Source organism: Nesoenas mayeri (genome assembly GCF_963082525.1).
Source record: "Nesoenas mayeri genome assembly, chromosome: 15".
NCBI classification, from domain to species: domain Eukaryota; kingdom Metazoa; phylum Chordata; class Aves; order Columbiformes; family Columbidae; genus Nesoenas; species Nesoenas mayeri.
In genome coordinates, this window is record NC_137559.1 from 1,558,772 (window position 1) to 1,579,502 (window position 20,731).

The 20,731-nt window shown below is 45.8% G+C and overlaps 1 protein-coding gene across 1 annotated transcript in view; it reads right to left on the minus strand.

The window, feature by feature from the left end:
- Positions 1 to 18,616: 18,616 nt before the first annotated feature.
- The window catches only part of CHLSN (cholesin), a 103,264-nt gene continuing 101,149 nt past the window's right edge, over positions 18,617 to 20,731 (minus strand). The window contains exon 5 of the mRNA XM_080353649.1: positions 18,617 to 18,960. Within this exon, the coding sequence (XP_080209775.1) occupies positions 18,778 to 18,960 (183 nt within the window). The 3' untranslated portion in view covers positions 18,617 to 18,777. The remainder of the gene's footprint in view (positions 18,961 to 20,731) is intronic.

A 20,731-nucleotide genomic window follows, 5' to 3' on the forward strand; every position in this document is an offset into this window, starting at 1 on the left:
TTCACCGATTAACTTGGAAAAGTCAAGTATCATAATGGAAAAATCATTTATGTGAGGAACCAAGTGACGTGTGATTGGAGTTTCTCTTTTTTTGGTAACTAAAATACTTTAATGGAAAAGAATGCTTCCTCGTATTAAAAATTCTGCACAGAAATGAATGGAGCCCATCAGACTTGTCTAGACACAGCCTATACACAAGAATTAAAAAATACAATTAAAGGAAAGTGATAGTAAACTCACGAAACAATGAAATTACAATTTAAAGAGGCAATAAAGCAAAAAGATAAAGTGTTACGCATTACACAAAGAAAACTCCAATTGTTTAGCAAGCCAAAATACTTATGTTTTAAAGTCGTTAGATCATCATTTTTAGCTTTCACATGAATTATAAATCAATTACACTCAGTTCTCAGCATCGTTAAATCTCACAGCACAATAAATGGCTGCGTTTTATGTGCAGGGGGGTTATTCACACCATTTCTCAATGTTATAAATAAACTGGCTGCAGAATAAGATCCACAAATCTCTTACTATTGCCAACCGGTTATCATTTTTGCTATTTTTTGCAAATAACTAAACCTGCCATAGAGATTAAAAGAAAAGGGATGCTGTACTATTGTAAATTGTAACTATTGTAAATAGTTCTCATTCAGATAATAAATTCATCAGCTTTTTTTGGTGTTGTTTTTAACAGCTTTTTGAATGACGTTATTACCTTAAGTAACTAAAACTCTGTTCATTGTGATGGGGGATTGAGTTCAGCACGAGCTCTTGGCTCAGGTGGGAGCCTCCGCGCTGCAATGCTCTATTTATGCAGCTCCGTTGGGCAGGTGTTGATTTAATGCCACAACGGGAGGTATGAGAGGTCCGTATATAGAGTCTGCAGCTCTGTACTTTGCACCTGGTCTCTTAAACTGTAGCAAGAGACCAAAACCCCCCAATACACATGCAATTGTCCCTGAGACAAGAAGTTATTTCGGGGATGCTCACACAATAACTGGAATGAGCCTGTGTATTTTTCTTTGCACACGCACAAATAAAGTCATTATTTCAATAGTTTTACCAGTGATATGTTTTTAAAGAAACACACTCTGGCCATGCCCTGCAAGAGGTACCTGATTCCCCCCATCTCACTCCAACCAAAGACAGAAGGCTGCCCAGATCCCAGTCTTACATTAGGGCCTGTTTCCTCATGGGAGGCTACAACTCACCATCAACTGTAAAGTTTGCAAAATAATGTGACTAAAAATAATAAAGAGGGAGTCTATAGCACTCAGTGGATTTCCAGCGATGCTCCTGGACACTGCGCACCCCGAGTCCCACCGCTCTGGAAGCCTCAGCCACTGAACCTGCTGGCCATAGGAGAATGAAGCCCATCAGTTCTGCTGGCACGGTCACATCAGCATCTCAAGCCAGCGCCTCCACGTGGTGTTGGATCTCCTCCGCAAACGGATTTTAAACAGGAGGAAAAACCCCAAACAAAGAGTCTTGTCTTGGCAGGGGGTTGGACCAGATGATCTTTAGAGGTCCCCTCCAACAAAAAACATCTTTAATTCTTATATTTCAGTACCATAAAGATTCCTCAAAACTACCCAGTAATAGTAAGGTTGCTTGATCTACCAACTCCTATGAGATTCTGGAATATCCCGACACAGAAGGTAACTTACATGCAAGAACAGAGAGCCAAGAAGGTGCGTAACTTCATCTACGAGTCCAAACAGAGTGAGAAACGTTGGGTCTTCATAATGAAACCTTCTCCCAAAGAGGACAGCAAGGGTGATGTTGGTGAAGGCCGTATTCAAAAATCATAATTGGAAAGGTCCATCTAGGAAGGAAGAAAATCATAACTGTATTGGTAATTTCTGGAGCAACCCAGAGTTTTCACAGTGGTTTTGTACAGCAGCATGATGGCATCTCCAGCTCACCTATGAAGGGTTTGATCAGCTCAGTGACAAAAGGAAGCTCCTCAAGCATCCTTTCTTCTCCAGGATGCTTCTCCACGCCGAGATCCCACATGGTGGCTTTGGTGTCATCTTCCAAAGCTCCTGCGAAGAAAAGAGCACACCTAGAGAGGGACTGCGTGCCCTGCCTGCTGAGGCACCATGGATTTCCTCACAAACACCAGAACGCAGAGCCGGGGAGCGCAGGTGTTTTGTAACCTGGAAGAACCTACTTGTGGGAGGACTGAGGGGCTCTGGGGGTGCTGGTTTGGAAACGCACCACCCCAGGTAGGTTCAGGATGCAATATTTTAAACAGTCAGTGCTGTTCACACCCAAGCTCTGGGCTGGGCTTGTTTATAGCTCTTTGCAGCCATGCACAGTAAAAACCCGTGTGCATGGTATTTGTCTCAGGCTGACTTGTTTTTCCTTGGAAAACCAGCGCAGCTGTTTGGGAGAGCAAGGCACGGAGATGACACCGCGCTGTCCCTGCCATGGGCAGGACAAACGATCTCACTGAACAGCTTGCCTTGTAGAGGCTGAGCAGTGTCCTGCGCAGGGGGACACAGAGGGCTGGCGGGCAGCACCTTTGCTACCCATCAGCCACAAAACGTGCTGAGCCAAGGGGACACGGAGGTGTTTGGTTCAATGCAGAAGTCCTTCCTTCCCAGGAGGGCTCTGGGGCTGAACACAGTCTATATCTCCAGATGGCGGACTGTATTCCTCACGCTGGGCCTCACTTTTAAAAACAAGATGAAAAAAAAACCAACCAAGCCCACACTCTGTATGCATTATATACATATTAGATCATCAAATCTCTTCCTTTCAGTCCTGGATTATTCCCTTCCTTGTTTTTCAATGTCTACTCTTGGGCAATGTATTACTTTTTAACATGCGATTCAGAAACATGTCAAAAATCTGTTTACAGAAGCAATTGTTTGAGGTACAAACAGCCCGTGCTGTTGCGCTCCCGCCAGTTCTTGCAGCCTTTATCATGAGTCATGCGTGATCCGCGCTTTGTCCGAACTCCCAGTAACTGCAGGACAGAGATTGCGTAAGGACCTCAGCCTTCACGTGGTGAAAAAGAATTTCCTTTCCTCTGCACTGCAAAATAAACCTTCTTGAAATATGACCCGAATGCCACTAAAAGCAAAAAAAACCCCTGATAACGCAAATAGGAAGATCCCCAGTTTCTTAAGAAACTATTTCTCCCAAGCCCCACAAAACGTAGCCCTGGACAGTAAGGATGCAGATCAAGACGCTCTGTTGCAATTGGAACAACGCATTTGAGAAACAGCATAGCAAGAGCAACCTCATCTTCTCAGCCCGCGAGTATCGTCCCCATGCTGGATGTGACAGGACATGAGTATAACTGGTCTGCCCACAAACGCGGCCACTGTGTTCGGAAGGGCATCCTCTACTGCTTCATGGCCAGTGAGCACCAGCACCTCCTGCAAACCCAAATGGACAGTGGACATGGGGCCATATTTCTCTGAAATCTGGAAGGAAAGAAAAACCAGAGCACAGAAGTCACCAGTGGGAGTGGAACGTCCTGCTGGGGTGGGTGAAGAGTTGCCAACCCTCCTCCTTCTGTGGCCAGAAGAGATGGAGAGATGCCAGAGATAAAGCCCCAAGACGCTTAAATGAAAGAGGAATCAAAGCAAATAAACACTGGTCTGTTTAACCCAACAGCTTCCATAAAACTGCTGTGCTTCTGAGCCGGCTGGACTCAGGTACGCCCAGCAGGTTAAAGAGGTAGAAGAATCACAGGACGTCAGGGGTTGGAGGGCCCTGGAAAGCTCATCCAGTGCAATCCCCCCATGGAGCAGGAACACCCAGATGAGGTTACACAGGAAGGTGTCCAGGCGGGTTGGAATGTCTGCACAGAAGGAGACTCCACAACCCCCTGGGCAGCCTGGGCCAGGCTCTGACACCCTCACCCCCAACAAGTTTCTTCTCAAATTTAAGTGGAACCTCCTGTGTTCCAGTTTGCACCCATTGCCCCTTGTCCTGTCACTGGTTGTCACCAGCAGAGCCTGGCTCCATCCTCCTGACACTGCCCCTTTCCATATTGATCCCCAGGAATGAGTCCCCCCTCAGTGTCCTCTTGTCCAGCTCCAGAGCCCCAGCTCCCTCAGCCTTTCCTCATACGGGAGATGCTCCACTCCCTGCAGCATCTTTGTGTATAATATATGTGTATATGATATGATTCACCAAGGAAGGCATTAGAAACCTGGACTCCCATCCATCAGGCCACAGACTGACTGGAGAAGACGCGATCTCAGCTCATACCCAGCCCCCGGCCACCCATCCCAAACCCACTCACGCTACAAACAACAGCATCTGTGGCAAAAGCAGGAGATCAGGAGTCTGGATACACGCACTGGCCCCCTTGCTTGGGCAATGGCTTGTGTGAGTGGAGGTGTCTTGGGCTCCGTGCAGAAAGGGAGCAAGCAGAACCATGTCCTCTCACGCCACAAGAATTACCAAAGGCGAGAGGCAGGGAGATGTCACTCTGGCACTAGAAATGTCTTTATGATTCCCAAAGAGAAGGGAAAGGAAGGAATCAGCTTCCCCCCTTGCACCCCAGGCGGTGCCCTGCCTGCCCAGGACACGTTACTCATTACCCGCTGGCTGAAGCGACTGTGGAAGAGGCAAATCTGGGCAAAGATAACAGCACCTCAGACGGCCTACAAAATCATTTTCACCTACGAGATTCAAGTTAAAAATTAAAATGAAAATCAATTTTTATCCAGAAGTAAATGATCTCTCTGAAAAAGAACAAATAAATCAAAAGCTCCCCAGCCAGGGCAGGGTCATGTCACACGTCCCAGGGGAAATTACAAAAGGGAAGCACAGAAAGGAAAGTCCTTACACAGAGTGCCCTGGACTGAACCACCCATGGGTTTGTAGTTGGGAAAGAAACTAATTGCTTGGGCTGTGGGTAATTATTTGGACATTGAGCCCTCCAAACCAGTCACTCTTGGACAGACTAGAAAGCAGAAAGCAAGGTCTACCTCCCCGCACCTGCCCTCGGAGCCAGCAATGGGCAGGCGGGCTTAAAATTCAGACTGTGACAATCACCATTTCTGGATGATCCCGCTGTAGCTTTGCATAACGAGGGGCCTCGGGAACAGCAACGCTGCTCGAGCCCTCCCTGCTCCTGCAGGAATCAGCAGGAGAGGGATCCTGCAAAATCTCAGGACTACATTTATCTGTTCCCCAAAGCACCATCTGGCCGTTCCGAGAAGCACCATGTCCTTCACCAGCCTGTAGAGCAGTTGCACACAGCTGGGATGTGCTCTCCAAGGCCCTGTCACGCACAGCTGGTGGGCAGCACTAACAAACTCATGTCCCTTCCTGGCTCTTGGTGGCAGGATCCGGTGGGGGCTGCAGGACCCTCATGGGGGACAGATCCTGGTATGGGTGGGCTCGGCAGCACCTTCCCCGCTGCACAGCCGCAGCTTGCAGGCGGCCACAGGAACAAACTAAACCCTCCTCCATTTATTTTTCTTGCAAGCTGTGTTATACATGTTCCCCCAAACGGCCCTTTGAAGCAGCACGAGCTGCCTTAGACCTTTCTCTCCAGCTCATTAATGCGTGCCGACAGCCGTGCCAGCCCGGTGTAGCGATGCCGGGGCAGCCCCAGCACCCAAACCCACCACCCAAACGCCTCTGTGCCTTGCACAGCCAAAATGCAGCTGACCCGAAACCAGCAAGCACCTTTCAGTTGTTAATCCACGCTCACGATTTGGCTTCCAGGTTGGAGCTGCCTGTCCCAAACTTGCGTTTCGTAACAGAGCCCGGGGGCACCAGCTCTCACCAGGTTTGGAGAGGTTTGGGTTTTGTGTTCAGAGCTGAAGGCCAGGCACTTGCCAGAGGAAGGTTAAAGTGATTAAATGGTGTTAAGTGGGATACAAGCTTCTACCATCTTGTGCAGATTGTCTTTTCAAAAGCCCCATCGTATTTCTCAGATCCACGGCAGGGATGCTCGCTCTTCTCCAGCAGCAGCACTTCACCCTTCAGTCGCATGTGAAATGCACTCCAGCTAAAGAAAGGACATTATCCCTGGTTTATAGAAGGAAAATCCAGATGGAGAAGGGAAAAGATTCATTTAAAGGCCACATGAGACAGTGATAGAAACACAAGGAGAATCAGTCGCCGCTAACGGGCATATGAAAAAGCGCAACGCAGTAAACATGCCCCCAGCAGATAGTAAAGTAACTCAATCTATCACAATTTGGGTGTTTTATCACTCATGGAGCACCTGAAACAGGGCTTGCAGTTGAAAATTGCAGACTGTAGTTTTAAAGCTGTATCCTCAGCAGTGGCAACGCTGAGGAACAAGCCCATCTCCATTCCAGAGCCATTTAAACAAACACAAACCTCCCCGGGGAGCATCTCAGGGATCTGCAAACTGTGGGTTTTGGACATGCTAACGTACCATTGCACTGCATCACGAGCCAGAGGGGCACGCGCTCCTTTTGAGGTTACAGATTAATATTTAATCCAATTAGTAAGTTTAAGTTAAAATTTAGCAGCATTACCTGAGCAGGTTAACAGCATGGACGGTTACCAACCTGCAGGCAGCGGGGCTTGAAGGAAGATTCCAGCGCTCGCCAACCTCATCTCCCTATTGCTAGAGATTCTTCAGGAACCAGACAGAGAATCCTCAGAGGTTTGCTCCACAAACCATCAGCCAGTAAAAGCCTAATTAGTTCAGAGACATATGGTCTTGAACCAGTAAAAAAAATTCAGTATGGGTGGCTACAGTGATCTTAACCTCCCAAAATGTGGCTGCATTTCAGAAGCTGCTACCTGAGCACTGAGAACTGCATCACGTTCAGTCTCCATCAGCAGAACTTTTGCTCTCCCCTAAGCTGGCAAAAAAGGGAAAAGGCAACAGTTTTGCTAATGAAAACTGCTTTTTTGCTTCTATCATATCAACTATGAGCGTGAAGATGATACAAAAGTTCTTTTATGAACAGGCTTTTCCTCGCCATTAAAATAGTCTCGAGCTCCAAAGCATGGGCCTTTCTGAACAAGCGCAGCTACGTTTCCTACCCTACTCATACAAAGACATGCACAAGAGTGAGACCGGCAGGATTTAGCCCTAATCTGCAGTGTTATGGCCCTATAGCCAGCACAAGGAAGCGTCTTCAAAAAGAGATGGCTTTCTAACTGCTTCTTAAAAAAGCCTTTAACACGGACGCTCTTTGGCACGACTCAGGGCTGCGTTTCTAAACCCAGTGTCTCCCGTGCCGTTTACTCTGCCTGTTTGGTTGGGTTGCATCCACACGCTATTGTTTTTTTATCATCAAGCCTGTTTACAGCACAGAGGAACAATATGGGAACAGAAATAAATCTGGGATAAACCCAAAGGAATGAGACCATTAATGGTATTGCCAGCATATCCGGCTCGCCGCGCCAGAGGCCCCGCAGCTGTGCGCTGCCTCGGGGACACGCGCTTCACCGCTCCCTTCTGCTTATGGATTTCAAACCTCAATGGTGTTTGACTTACCCATCATCTGCAAACCTAATACCAAACAGTTAAAACGCCTGCACGCCCTTAAGCTGCCAATTTCATATCTGCGGTACATTGTGAGAGCGAATATTTTCTAGGACACAAAGGCTGAGGGACTGACTGTCACAACAGTATCACTTTTGGCTTCCTTAAATACAGTAATCAAAGTATTTTGAACAGTGGCCTACAGCTACTGAATCCTTTTTTGTCTCAAAATAGACACGAGCCTCCTCCCACCTTCTGCCACGAGCTTTTTGGTCACTCTGAGGTTTGGTGGTTCAGTCCAGTTTCCTCCACTATATCCAGGGAGCGCAGCCCATCTGGTTGCTGAGCCTTCAATCCAAGTGCTACCGGCTTATTCTGTGAAGTACAGAGTCAAAAGGACACAAAATGTTAGTGGGGAAGGTTTGAAAGAGGAAGTATTTTCTCTATTTGCATTGACATTTTTAATATAGTCGTGTTGTCTAGAGGCCAGATTTGGGGAATGGAAATCGGGAGCCTAGTTTCTATTTTCAGCACAGCCGCTGATTGCTCTGTGTTGCTGGCAAATCTTTTAATCTCTTTCCCTCTGTTTTTCCCTTCTGTAATAAAGGGATGATCAGACGTCCCCAGCTATGCCTTGTGTGGCAGCATCCTCCCATGAAACATGGCAAGGACAAAGTATTAATAATCATTTCATATAGGAAAGCCAAGGGGTCACAGCTATTTAAGCACAGTTTAGCTATTCCGTGCTCCTTTACACATGCACTATGCCTTGACGGTAAGGGAAGTTATATACTAGTATGGAATGGAAAAGTAGGCCCTTCAGGGCACAAAAATAACCATATCCAGAGCACCGCTGAATAAATACAATATCAAGATGAAATCACTCCAAATACCGAACAAATTGAAAGGCAAGGAGATACTAAAGAGGAAAACCAAAGTGATCCAGCCCTCCTCCCGGCTGGCGTCTGACCGCCCGCAGCACAGCAGCGTGGACCTGGAGCACCAACGGGCATGTTACAAGGGGCCCCATAATGGTTAAGTGTTCCCAGTCCTCTATTTCTCTTCCTGAGGAGATGTCAAGGAGGTGGGTAAAGGACTGAGCTCCCTAATTGTGATATAGCAAAGCACGTGCTCGACCTCGCGTGGAATTGACCCTGCAGATGATCCCATCAGCCCACGGCTGCATCCTGCAGGGATCCTCATCGCCACCGGTCCTTTCCTCTCACAAAACTACCCCGGGGCTCCTCCCGTGCCCCACCGGGTACCAAACCCCTTTCTTTGCTGCTCTGCAAAGCCGCTGCTGTTCACATCCCTGTGTGTTGGTCACAGCTGGGCTACGGTTCCCTGGGATCCGCTGGATCCTCTCAGCCCCTGCCTGCTGCACCTCTGGCCAGATGTGACCCTCCCCTCCCGCCCACTGCCCCGTCACTTGTGTGAACGCCCTCTCTCATACGAATGATCTCTGACACTGCCGCCAGGACCAGGAGACGAGCAGATCCCCCCTGTTCCTGTCATCTGAGCCACCTTTGCTCATTTTATTTACATGAGCAGCTGTGATTTTGGGGAGGATTTGGGGGAATCTTGGAGATGAGCGGTGTGCAGCAGAGGTCTGGACCACTGCAGCCACACGAGGGTGCATCTTCAAACCTTCAGCCTCCTCCTGTCTATTCCTTCAGTCCAGTTATTAAAATAACTTCAAAAAATCCAGCATTGCATGACGTTGTGCAACAGTGGAGCTGCTCATCCTTTGCAGAGCCTCTCGGATCACGCTGAAATAACGTACATATGCTTTTGGGGCAGAGACGAGCATTTATTTTACGAGGTGCTTTAGGATCAAGACAGTCCCCACTAGCTCGTCACATCGACTATTCAGGCTTATCGGCCCACAAGTGACCTTTCAGATTCTTAAGACTTGGATTACGAAGGGTTTTATATACTAAGCCTAATGACTTGAATTATAGCCTTAGCATGCTGACAATCAGGAACAGGACCATAAGCATTTGACTTTCTTCTATCCACAAAACAGCTTGGGCCGGATTTTGAATCCATTTCAAGGGTATGTCAAGCTGGTGCCCACCATAATCATCCAGTTGAACCACAGAATCAGATGGCCGAGGTAAAGGTCACGTCTGAGGGAAATTGCAAGATTTTCCAGATAAGCCAGCTGAGACATCTGTCCGCCTTCCTCCAAGACAATTATTTGATCATTTTCAAATATTAAAAAAATCACTCTGAAATGCTACAGGGGCTGCAGCAGCAGGACACGGTATTTTGTTTGAAAAACCTCTGCAGCAAAAAGTTTCATGGGACAGATAATGATCTTCCTGTCGGCAGCTGAACTGGAAACACCTTTCGGTTCCCAGGATAAAAACAACAAAACCCAAGTATCAGCAGCTTACACGGCCCCTGATAGCAAGGCATGCGTGCTGCAGTCGCCATTTTCAATCAGCGTTTACACAGTTCAATGTCACAGTGAAATTTGCTTCTTGCCTAAAACGCCTGAAGCCCCTGTTCTCCGTTCCCTGCGTTGGGTTCCCTTTGCCAGCCCCCAGCCCGGAGTCCACCGAGCATCCTCGGAAACATTCCTGCAGATGATTCCAACCACCAGTGGCTCGCAGCCATAGAGCAGGTCAAAAGTTTAATGTGCCCATTAAAGCAATTTTATGAGGGATACAAGACCCACAGCCACGGCGATGATGCAAATAAAGGTTGACTGATCCATCCTGCTGGCTGAAACGCGGTTCTTGTAACGAGGAAGGGGAAGGCGGGCACGAGCAGAGCAGAAAAGCAGGCGGGACGTGCTGCTTGCAGAGCCGGGGTTGTCACATCCCGCCGAGCAGGAACCATCTGTGACTCCTGCAGGGACCAGCACAAACCCAGACTCACCTGCCACGGTTTCATCCAGGACCCCTCGAAAACCAAACCCCATCTCAGATCTCAGACGCTCGTCTGCTCTGTGTTAACGGGGTGATTCAACAAGAGGCAGGATTTTCTCATTAAACAACGTGAAAGATGTACTCTTGATCTCTCTGCGGTCAGGTTTTTTCCTCCCTTTGTCCAGAAACAGCTGAAATAACAAAAAAAGGATTCAGAAAACAAAGGGGAAACCCCTTTTAAAAAATAAAATAATGAAAACCCCACCATGACTGTTTCCTAGGACTGAACCAACCTTTGGAAGTCATTGTCAAGTTCACTGTAGTTTTCCTTCCACATACTGTGCGCATACATTTGGCTGTTCAAAAGAAAAGTAATATAAGACGATATAATAAAGAGCAGCGAGCTGTTTCATGCCATATTGCTGCACAGGTGATCATTTTGGACGAGTTTTATTTAAATATCAGAGACTCAGAAGGTAAATAGCTAAACCCGGCCTATTTTGAAATAAGAGCGAACTGCTGCATTTCCTAACTTTGAAGAGCTGTTTTCCTGCCAATTCAGTCAGCTGCACTTTTCCATGTATCAGTTCAAGTGCGTTATAATCTGCTTGTACAGGAAGGAAAGGAGGATGCTGGTGCAATATTCATAATGTAGCCGTCTGTTCACTGCCGATTTTCCATCTCTGAGATTAAAAATCACATTAAAAGCACTGGAAATTAAATTATCGGAAAGGTTTTCTTCTTTTTGACAGCAAAAATATCGGACAACAGACGGAGTTCTGCTGGAGGTGTGCGCCCCATACAAACCACGAGGAGAACGTCGTTTCTAAGAGCAGCTTTTCACTGTCCCCTCACCCCGTTTACCCTTCAAACCGCTGCAGCCAAGTGTACAAAGGTGAGGCGGTCTCATTAGCAACTCAGTAATTTGGCCATACGTGTTCATTAAATGAAGGGACAGCCTAGAGGACGATCCTCCTGCAGGTGACACTGCCCAAGGAGGAAGGGAAGGTAAATGCACAGGTGATGCTGGAAAGCAGCAACATGTATTACACCAGCCAGACGAAAGGCAGACGCTCACAGGCGTTACCAGAGCACTGACGGCCTTTAGTCTGGAGGTTTCTTTTTAGTCATCTAAGGCAGTTTTAAAAGGGCTTAAACAACCTCTGCCATCTCCCTCGGTTTCCGCAGGTCACACACCATCTGGAATGAAGCTCGGACGGGCATCATCTCTTCCAAACAACAGCACGGTGTATGTTCAGATGTAAGGTCGGAATTCGCTGGATGGGACATCTCAGGGAAGAGCTGACGGAGATGGAAATCCAGTGCCATCCTGAAGGAAACTGGGGTGAATTTTAAGGATAATTCGGTTATTTGACTACGATATATCAAGACCTTTAAATCCGCAATACTTTCTGCTCTCCAAGCTGAAGCGGCAAGCACCAGAAACCACTTATTCACAAAAAGATGCACCGTGGAAGCAGCTTGTTGAGTGCTCAGAGACTGCGTGAGTAGAGCTGAGGACCCAGAAGGGAAGCATGAGGACCGATGAACGCTCCTGCTTACAACAGGCACTGCGAGCTTCCAAAACATTTCGGTAAGGGTTAGCAAGTAACAGCTGTGCTGACCTGAAAGGCTTCAGTGCCTACGAAGAGGCGACAGGGACGGGCAGAGCTGTGCAGTCAAACTGGAAATAAGTGTTGCCTTTGACAGTTCTCAAAGCTGCCGCTCCAACAGGAGAATGTGGCTTGGACATGGGCTGCAGATCCCTCACTGGCAGCACTGCATGTTGAGCACGATCCGAAGGAGAAGAAGGTGATTTGCAGGAAAAAAAGGAAAACTTGAGCGTTACAATCATCTGAAATTAATTCTTTAACAGAATCCAAAGCAGGTGTTTCCTTCCTGGAAGTGACCTGCAGGGCGGTGAGGAGGGGTGAAGACACATCGTGTTTCTGGACCGAGTTTCAAGTCCATCCGCAATTACTTCAACAGCTTCTCCATTACCTGTTTTATTGCAACAAGCAGCAATGTGGCCAACGGACTGCAGCACCCAGAGGGCCTGCAGGCTGCTCTGGATATATGGATACGCTATATTTATGTTACAGTAACACAATCACCACAAAAAGGGACTAGAAGTCCTTCCTGGGGCTGCGATGTCACCAGTGCAGTGAACTGGTTTGATGCTGCTGCTGAACCGGCTCAGACACTGGAATTTCACCCCGGTCTCACCTGCTTAACGTCAGCAGTTGGTACACGGCGCCCTGCTACAACCAGCCCTGGTGTCTCCAGCTGCTTTGGCCCTAAGCATTAACCACAAGGAAGAGTTCAGAGGAGCTCCCTATTTATTCTTGTCAGCAGATCATAGTGCCCCACTGAACAAGGACAAAAGATTTCCTTATGTAATAGGGATACTATTTGTTATTTTTAACCTTATGGCAGCCAGGATCTGTGCCAGGTGGCACTTTGCCTTAACCAGGCAACTTCAGGAGGTTACATTCCCCGCTGTCATCCTTGCCCTCGGGTATGTGATGCCCATACATGGTTTCTTGGCTGTCTGTCCTCGTGTCTATCTGCCAGCATGTATTTGTGACGGCTCACGGAAATACCGCTCTCATTTAACAAGGTAACTCAGGGTGCTGATCCGTCCTTTCCAAGATCCTGCAAGAGCTTCTGCTTCTAACAAAGGGAATGTTCTCTGTGAAATCCATAAAGTCTATTTACACGTATCTGTGCTACCAGAGAAACATTATCACTGCAGCTTAAGCTTTTGATATGCACAAATAGCTTTAAAACAGTTTGCTCAGTCAAATTAAGCCCATAGAAAGCAGACAAACAAAACGGTCGCAAGCCCGAGCGGCTGCAGACAGAAGGTGTTAAGCTGGGGGCCGAGCATCCCGAGCAGCTGAGATCCCGCAGCCCCACGGAAAACGCTGCTCTCGCCTGGCAAATTCCATAAGCAACATCATTGTACCGGATTCGGGCAATTTCATGGAGCTTAAGAAAGCCAGGCTGATACAAAGGGCGCTGCCAAAGGCTGTTGTAGCTCTAGAGCAGTACAGGGAAACACGGTGTCACATCCTTCTTTGGGTCCAAAGGAGCTCACCGGCAAATGGGGATTTTCACGGTGCTGTAGCCGGGTCTTGCTATTTATAAGCAAATGAGAGTGACAGATCCTGTGTCCCACGGCTGACGATTTTATAATATACAAGTGGGACCACGAGCAGAATAAACGTAAGCTGGCGCAGCAAAGGGCTGCGTGATATTTCAATTAGCAGCAAACCTTTAAAAAAATCTGAACAACTAAAGCTAACAGGAAATGTAATTCCAGCTTCCTATGAACAGAAGGGCATCTGGTCACCTTTAACTGTGTGCTCACATAATTTAGGGGTTTTTGCTTATTTGTGTCTAACACAACGCCCCTCCATTCCGTCTCCAGGCCGGAGGCATAGAGGTAGAATTTGAATTCTTCTGGCCATTTATACACACGTGGCATTTCTTGACCTTTAAGCATTTGATTTGGAAACCCATTTAACTTCTCGACGTAGGTGTTTTTGTGGGTTTTGTTGGGGAATGCCAACAATTTGCTGCATGTAGGGGGAAAAGCCGAATGAGTGAGGGCAGCTGTGTGACTGCTGCTGTTTGTACGCGAAGGGCCGCCCCCTGTGTCCGAAACTCCGCTCCGACTTTCTTAGCAGCACAAGCTTCTTATTCAGCTTTGTTTCAACACAGAAAGATAAACCACTGTTTTGCTTTGCCCTTCCCCCACCGTTTAGTTACCCATTAGTTTTGGTTGGTTGGTATTCGCCGTTTCTGGTAGCGAAAACCAAAACAAAACCAAAAATATATTTGACTGTATGAAGTTGTTGACTCTGTATGTTCTCATGAAGAATTTAAAATAGAACGTAATTATAAATCACTGCTAAAATGAGCTTGTCCTGCGAAGGCAAGGACATTTAGTTGTGTCCTTGTATGACTGGAATCACTGTAAACAACTAATATTCCTATTTGCGGGGACAGAAATAACCAGCCCATTCAGCTGTACAGAAAGGGAGACATAAAAGGAAACCAGAAGCTAAACCAGAATAAACCCACTGGAAAGTTTTATGTCAACACAACTGGATGTAAATTAAGTAACATCAATTCAGTATTTTGACTGTAAATGAATCAGAACATTAAAACGCGGTTGAAAGGGAATATTTGTGATGAAACGTCTATGACCAGTTTCTATACCAAAGGAACAGGAAAGTTCCTGCTTATTTCTCCTGTGCAGGATCAAACCCGCACAGCACAGGTATCCTCTGTGTTACCACTTCGCAGACCTACATTTTGAGAACAAGAATAGCACAGAACTGCCAGGAAAACACTGAATAACCGACTTATCAGTTATACCCAACATAACGACATAATGAGGGGTTACATCGCACTACATACGCGTGAAGGAGTACAATTAAACTTACACAATTGCCATCCTTATGTTTTCTAATTTTCAAAGCGCTTGGTTTTGCAACTTAAATCTCTTTTATGATTATTTTTCTGACACTGGTTTGCAGAAACGTGAGTAGATTTTAACATCCGTTACTCGGCCTTAGTGGCAGAAGTTTAAAAAACATAAATCCCCAAGCTCAAAGCAAAGCAATGTACTTCAGAGCCATTGGAAATGATGGAGATGAGTCAGGAGTCGCCCTGCTCTAAAATGAGCAGAAACACAGCCGAGCTGTTCTGCACTGAGAGGAAATAACCCACACGTTCAGTAAGTGCCGCACACCCCTTCCAACTAACAACAGAGAATTCATTTACCCCGTAATTGTACAACAGTGATAGCAAATTAAAACTGTGGGCAGACAGCGGAGAACCAAGAAGATTCACAATCCACAGCAAGCATCAGCCAGATTAAAAGGAACTTTGTACATTGTCAAATTTTGAGTAATTAGTACTTCCATTAGAGGCAGAGTTCCAGCTTTAAGCAATTCTAAGTAATTAACGTGCCTTTATTTTGCCCAGAAGTCCTGAGTTCAGCATTCTCTCAGGATACGAATTCCTCCAGCCAGAGCTACACAATACAGATTAACTCGACTAGAAGACAATTAGAGTAGGCAGACGAAGATGTAATTTGTCAGTCTGCACACACTGGTACTTCCAGCCTTGGATGCAGCTTTTATTAACACGGTAGACTGATTTAAACGGATGCACAGATACGACTGTCCTATCTGTGTCCATTTGTCTGTCTGAGCTACGCGCTGCTGCTGAGATTTACAAATTCTACGTGACCAAATGACAAAGTGAACAAAGTGCCTGAATGTGTTTTCCTGTACAGCTTCGACCAGCTACAGGAATTCAATAACTGATTATACACTCCACAATTTAAAAGACATCATTTAAAATACATGATGGAGGAAATCTTGCTATACTTAATCATCACGCAATGTAAATCTCTAGATTAAAGCCCCGGGCTGAGCAGGAAGCAGAAGCTGGCCTGCTGGCCAGCATATGGAAAACACAGCATTTGACTGCCAGAGCTGTCACTGCATTTGCACGCTGTGCTGGGTGAGCTGCCTGGGTCCCCACAATCTTGTCTTTTAAATGGGCCCAGCAATACGTGTCTCTCAAAAAACATGCGTGTTTTTGCATTTCATGGGCCACCGAAGATGACCTGCTTGCCAACCAGCTGAAGATTCTTTAAGAAACGGGGCAAAGCAAAAAAGCACTATGACATCAGGTATAAGACAACACTTAAAACACTTCCTATTGAGCTTTGAAAACCAAGACATACACAGTACCAACGCAAAGGGGGAGTTTTACGAGCCTTTTACCCAATTTCCAGACAGCACTGACGATGCCGCACACCTCGGCACACGTGGCAGAACACGGCATACTTCTCTTTCTCTACCAAACGCAACCACAGCAACAATTACCTTACTTTTGAGCTGCAAGAAGTGGAGGCCAGAGCCCGATGTCCTTCACCCAGCAATTGGCGCCGCAGGGAGAGCTGGAGCTGCAGCTCTGGAAGCGCGGAGCAGGACCCGACTCGCTGGGACGTGTTACTGCACTGGTGAGAGCCTCCCAATGTTACTGTTCACATGGACTCCAGATTGGCAGGCCTTATGTGCTTTTAATATTAACAGATATAAAAAGAAACACGACATTCTTGATCTACGGAGTCTCCCTTCTCACAGATTTGTCGAGATTTGCACGTGGTCAGAAGCAACGTTCAAGAAAGGCAAATCTTGCCAAATCTGTTGAAATCAATTGACGTCTTTTGGCCTGGACCTTACCTTGATGATCTTTTTTACAAGTCTTTTTCAAAATATGGTTGCGATGTGCTCGTGCTTTTAAGCTACAAGCTATACTGGGTGCACACTGAGGACCCGCGGGTTTGTGTGACAGAAACCAAAAGTGGCAATTTTCAAGTATCTCGAGGGAGAACACAGTTTCTTCTCTGACACCCAAAGTGCAATCGTAAAGTCACACAAAACCCCCAGACAAAACATTGAAAACTTCACCCCTGAGAAATCAATATTTTTCCTGATGGAAAGAAAAAAGTATCAGCTTCTGCTCAGTAGTTTTTCCCAGCTGCATATTCTCAGACACAAAAGATAAGATCCAATGATCTCATACACGTTCAGTACATGTCGGTATCACTCGTTTGGGCCTCAGAAAGGCTCTGACACTGGTTGCATCCTCTTCATCGACCGTCGCTCCATGGTGAGGAACCATCAGCAGCTCAATGGAGAGACCGGCCGTGGCTGCTCAGTTCTGCTCACCGCTGGGTTAAATTCCATCACAGGAGCAGCGAGTGCTGGTCTCTAGTCTCTTTTTTGGCTGAAAAAACCATCTTGAAGAAGTCAGAAAGCATACGTTATTTGTTACTAGTAATATATTTCATACTTGTAAAGATTTGTGGTAATCCACGGCTGTGAAGGCTGTCAAATCCACTCAAATGCTTCTTATTGAAAAATGAGGCCTGCATATCCATAGACGCTCCCTCCTTCACCCATCCAAATTAAAGCCGTAATTCCCAAAGACGGCCACTCTTCTAAAACACTACACATTTCATATAGTTGTTATTAATAAAGTATGAACAATGTTTGCAGAAACATTAAAGAATCAGGTCAAGAACGCTATCTGAATACAAGTGTTATTAAATAAGCCAATCATCTGACTTTTGAGTAATTAATGTCCTTGGTTTTTACTTGAAAGACTCATTTTCAGCACGTTCACAGGAGACAAATGTCCCACGTCAAAGCGGAGGAACACAATTAACTCTTTTGTGTGCCAATTACAAGAGAAAGATGAAAACGCAACGTTGGCAGGCTATAGATACAAAATGCTGCAGCACAGGGGAAGTTTAGGCACAGTGAGACGATTTCACTACATATAGTCAAAGGATTTAATCTGTTCCCATCTGTGCGTTATCCGAATATCTAAACAATTGCCATCATGCATTTGCAAACTTCAAAATATGAAAGGGAACCTAACAAAGCTGACGGTATCTCAGGATCGCCATGTGAAGTGCTAATAAGCAACCGAGTTATACAACCCGTGTTCAACAGACTGAAAATGATCTTTCCCAAATCCGAGTGACAGGTTTCTGAAGCCGCAAGTGCTAGATCGCAGCTGGCTGAGCAGGCGCTCCGCTGCATGCTCATTCAAACGCCGTCAAACACCCTCCAAGGCCTTTTGTTGGTTCCTTTGCTCTTCTTATTAAGAACCGCAAAGCTCTTATCTAACAGTAATTACAGGCGGAGGTGGAGAAAAACTAACGAGAAAGAGAGGTTTATTTTTTCTAAAGATATGCGGTGATGCTGCCTTTAATGGCATGTCTATGGAGCAAATAGGTTATTTTTATTTCATCACCTCAAAACATGATAAATATTTGCAATTGGAAAAAAAATTATGAGTATAAAATGTGAACATTTACTATCAGGATTCTTACTGTAAAATATGTCTTTACAACCAATTTATGTGGGACATTTGAGTGATTTTCTTGAAGTTAATGGACATTGTATGGAATTGAACTGAACAGGCCTCTGATGCCTATGTATTCAGCAAGAGAGCAAGAGTCGAGCAGCCTACGTGTCTTACGTGACTTTATACAACCTTGGGTAAAACAAAAGAAAGACTGTCTAGTGAAGAAAAGAGTCAGCAAGTCAGCTATAATATAAATACATTTTGTTTAATATTAGAGCTTATGTAAGAATTGTATAATCCAATCACCTATTAGTTTGCGGCGCGTGAACAGCAGCTATTGACCAATTGCAAGCAGCCTTCTGATGCATGGACAGCACGTGGACAGGTCAAAAAGATATTTAAGGAGAGTTATAACAAGTAATAAACGGCTTCGCTTGAATTCATATTGGATTGTGTGGAGTCCATGATTCTTCGCCCTCGCAAATTTATAGTCTCTGTGTACAACACCTTATCTTTCTCTCCACCCGCCACCAGGACACAAAACCAGTCTCAGGACAGCAGCTGCAGAACTTGTCGTATGCGCTCGCACTTCTCCAACAGCTTTGGGTCTTGTGCATCGGAACCATCCAATTCCTTCATAAAAGCTTCGGCTTTCTGCACAGTGAGGTCTCGTGCGCTGCCTTGAAGCCCTTGCAGATAATCCAGTAAAATGGTGAAATACTCGTCCGGAACCTTTAAAGTCAATAACAAGGATGGAGAAAACAAACAAACAACAACAAGCTTTATTTTCTTCTGTCTCAACACTCATTTGCAATCATGTCAAGCCATCACCTGGGAGATAATTAGGAGAACTGCACGGGTTTTGCGGCTGGCAATGAACGCCTCCGAGCGGATGGATGGTGGGAACAGAGCACTGTGATGTGCTCAGATGGGCAAAGCGGCTGAGAGGAAATCCTAAGCAGATGTGGAAATGCTGATCGGCAAATGCAAACGCTCAGGGAGCTCAAGGCTCTGAGGGTTCGGGGAAGACAAAATCAAAAACCCCACCAAAACACACCAGTCAAACCTGCTTTTGGAAACGTGTATGCAAACCTCACCGAATTCAGCGAGAACTGCACCCGCATGGCTGAGGAAAGAAGTTTCCTGGAATTACCCTCACCCCTACCCAAAATCCGTTGTTTGCTATGATGAGATACCACCCACTACCGAGCACTTCAACAGAACGCTTATACACAGGAATAGAATCTAATCTGAAAAATACAATGAATTCAGACATATGGAAATAATTTTGAGATCATGCTGGCTAAAACCAATAGGCTCTACTAACATGTTGAACGTTAAAAGCAGCTTAGTCATTTAAGTTGCATTACCCCAGAGTCACTCCCTTTCTAATTAACTAGTCATAGAGTAAATTTTAGCTTATCTGGCACTACATACCATTTAAATCATCGTTACGTAAATCATCTTGGCAATAACCAAGCAAAGCCTTTTGAATGGTTTATTCAGTATTTCAAGCCAAGGTATTTTCAGCAGTATCAGGTGAACAGATGGACGTTGAAGCATATCTTAACTTCACGGTGTGTATCTGCGGAACAGGTTTCGGCCAATAGCGAATATTTTTGCTGTAAATCAGGAGATGTTAAAATGACCTAATCCTGCAAATATTTTTCTCCATGTTTCGCTTTACACACGGAACTTTAAAAGGCCTACTCGACATGAGCGAAGTTAAACACATACGTAAGTATTTAAAGGATTCGAGACTAATTATTCAAGGGCCGTTTCAGTTCTGCAAAGTATCAGCATTTCGGAGAAGGAAGAGCTTCAACAGATACTTAATTTACAACTTATTTTCCCATCGACATTTGGCAGCGTAACTTTGATCACTAGAACTTCTATCACACCAGAAGAAGAGGAAGAAAGAATATTCCAACACTGCCTTCATCAACCAGGGATATTACAAAGTAATAAATCAGTCCTAACGTCTGCATTCAGCCTCAGAACTTACATATTACGGAACACAATCCTCCTTCTAAGATCAATTTTTGGGCTGACTTGAAATATCGAGGTATCAAGATCTCCCACCACGGGTCTGGAAAGTGGAAGCGATGCTTATGGGATTTTATTACTATGCTTTTGTTAAACCGTTTTGACCTTTTCTTGTTTCTTTTCCCCCCTGGCACACGCTCACCCTGCACTGTCCCAACCAGCCGATGTGCGCTGGAGCTGAGATACCCCCAAAGTGCAACAATCACCAGCATGGGGACACACTACAGAACAGCAGCAGGAAAAGAACAGTTATCACTTCCAGATTCTACTATGGAAACTCAAGGGTTTTCAGACTTCTTAGACATGCAGTTGCCCACGAATTTGGCAAAGCAAACGCAGATACCTGCACAGAGAACATCAGTTTGCTGCCCTCGAGCTCATTTTTCTCAATCACCTTCCGAAGAAGCTTCCAGAACCCCTCCAGGGCCCTGCAGCCCAGAAGCTGAACACAGCTCAT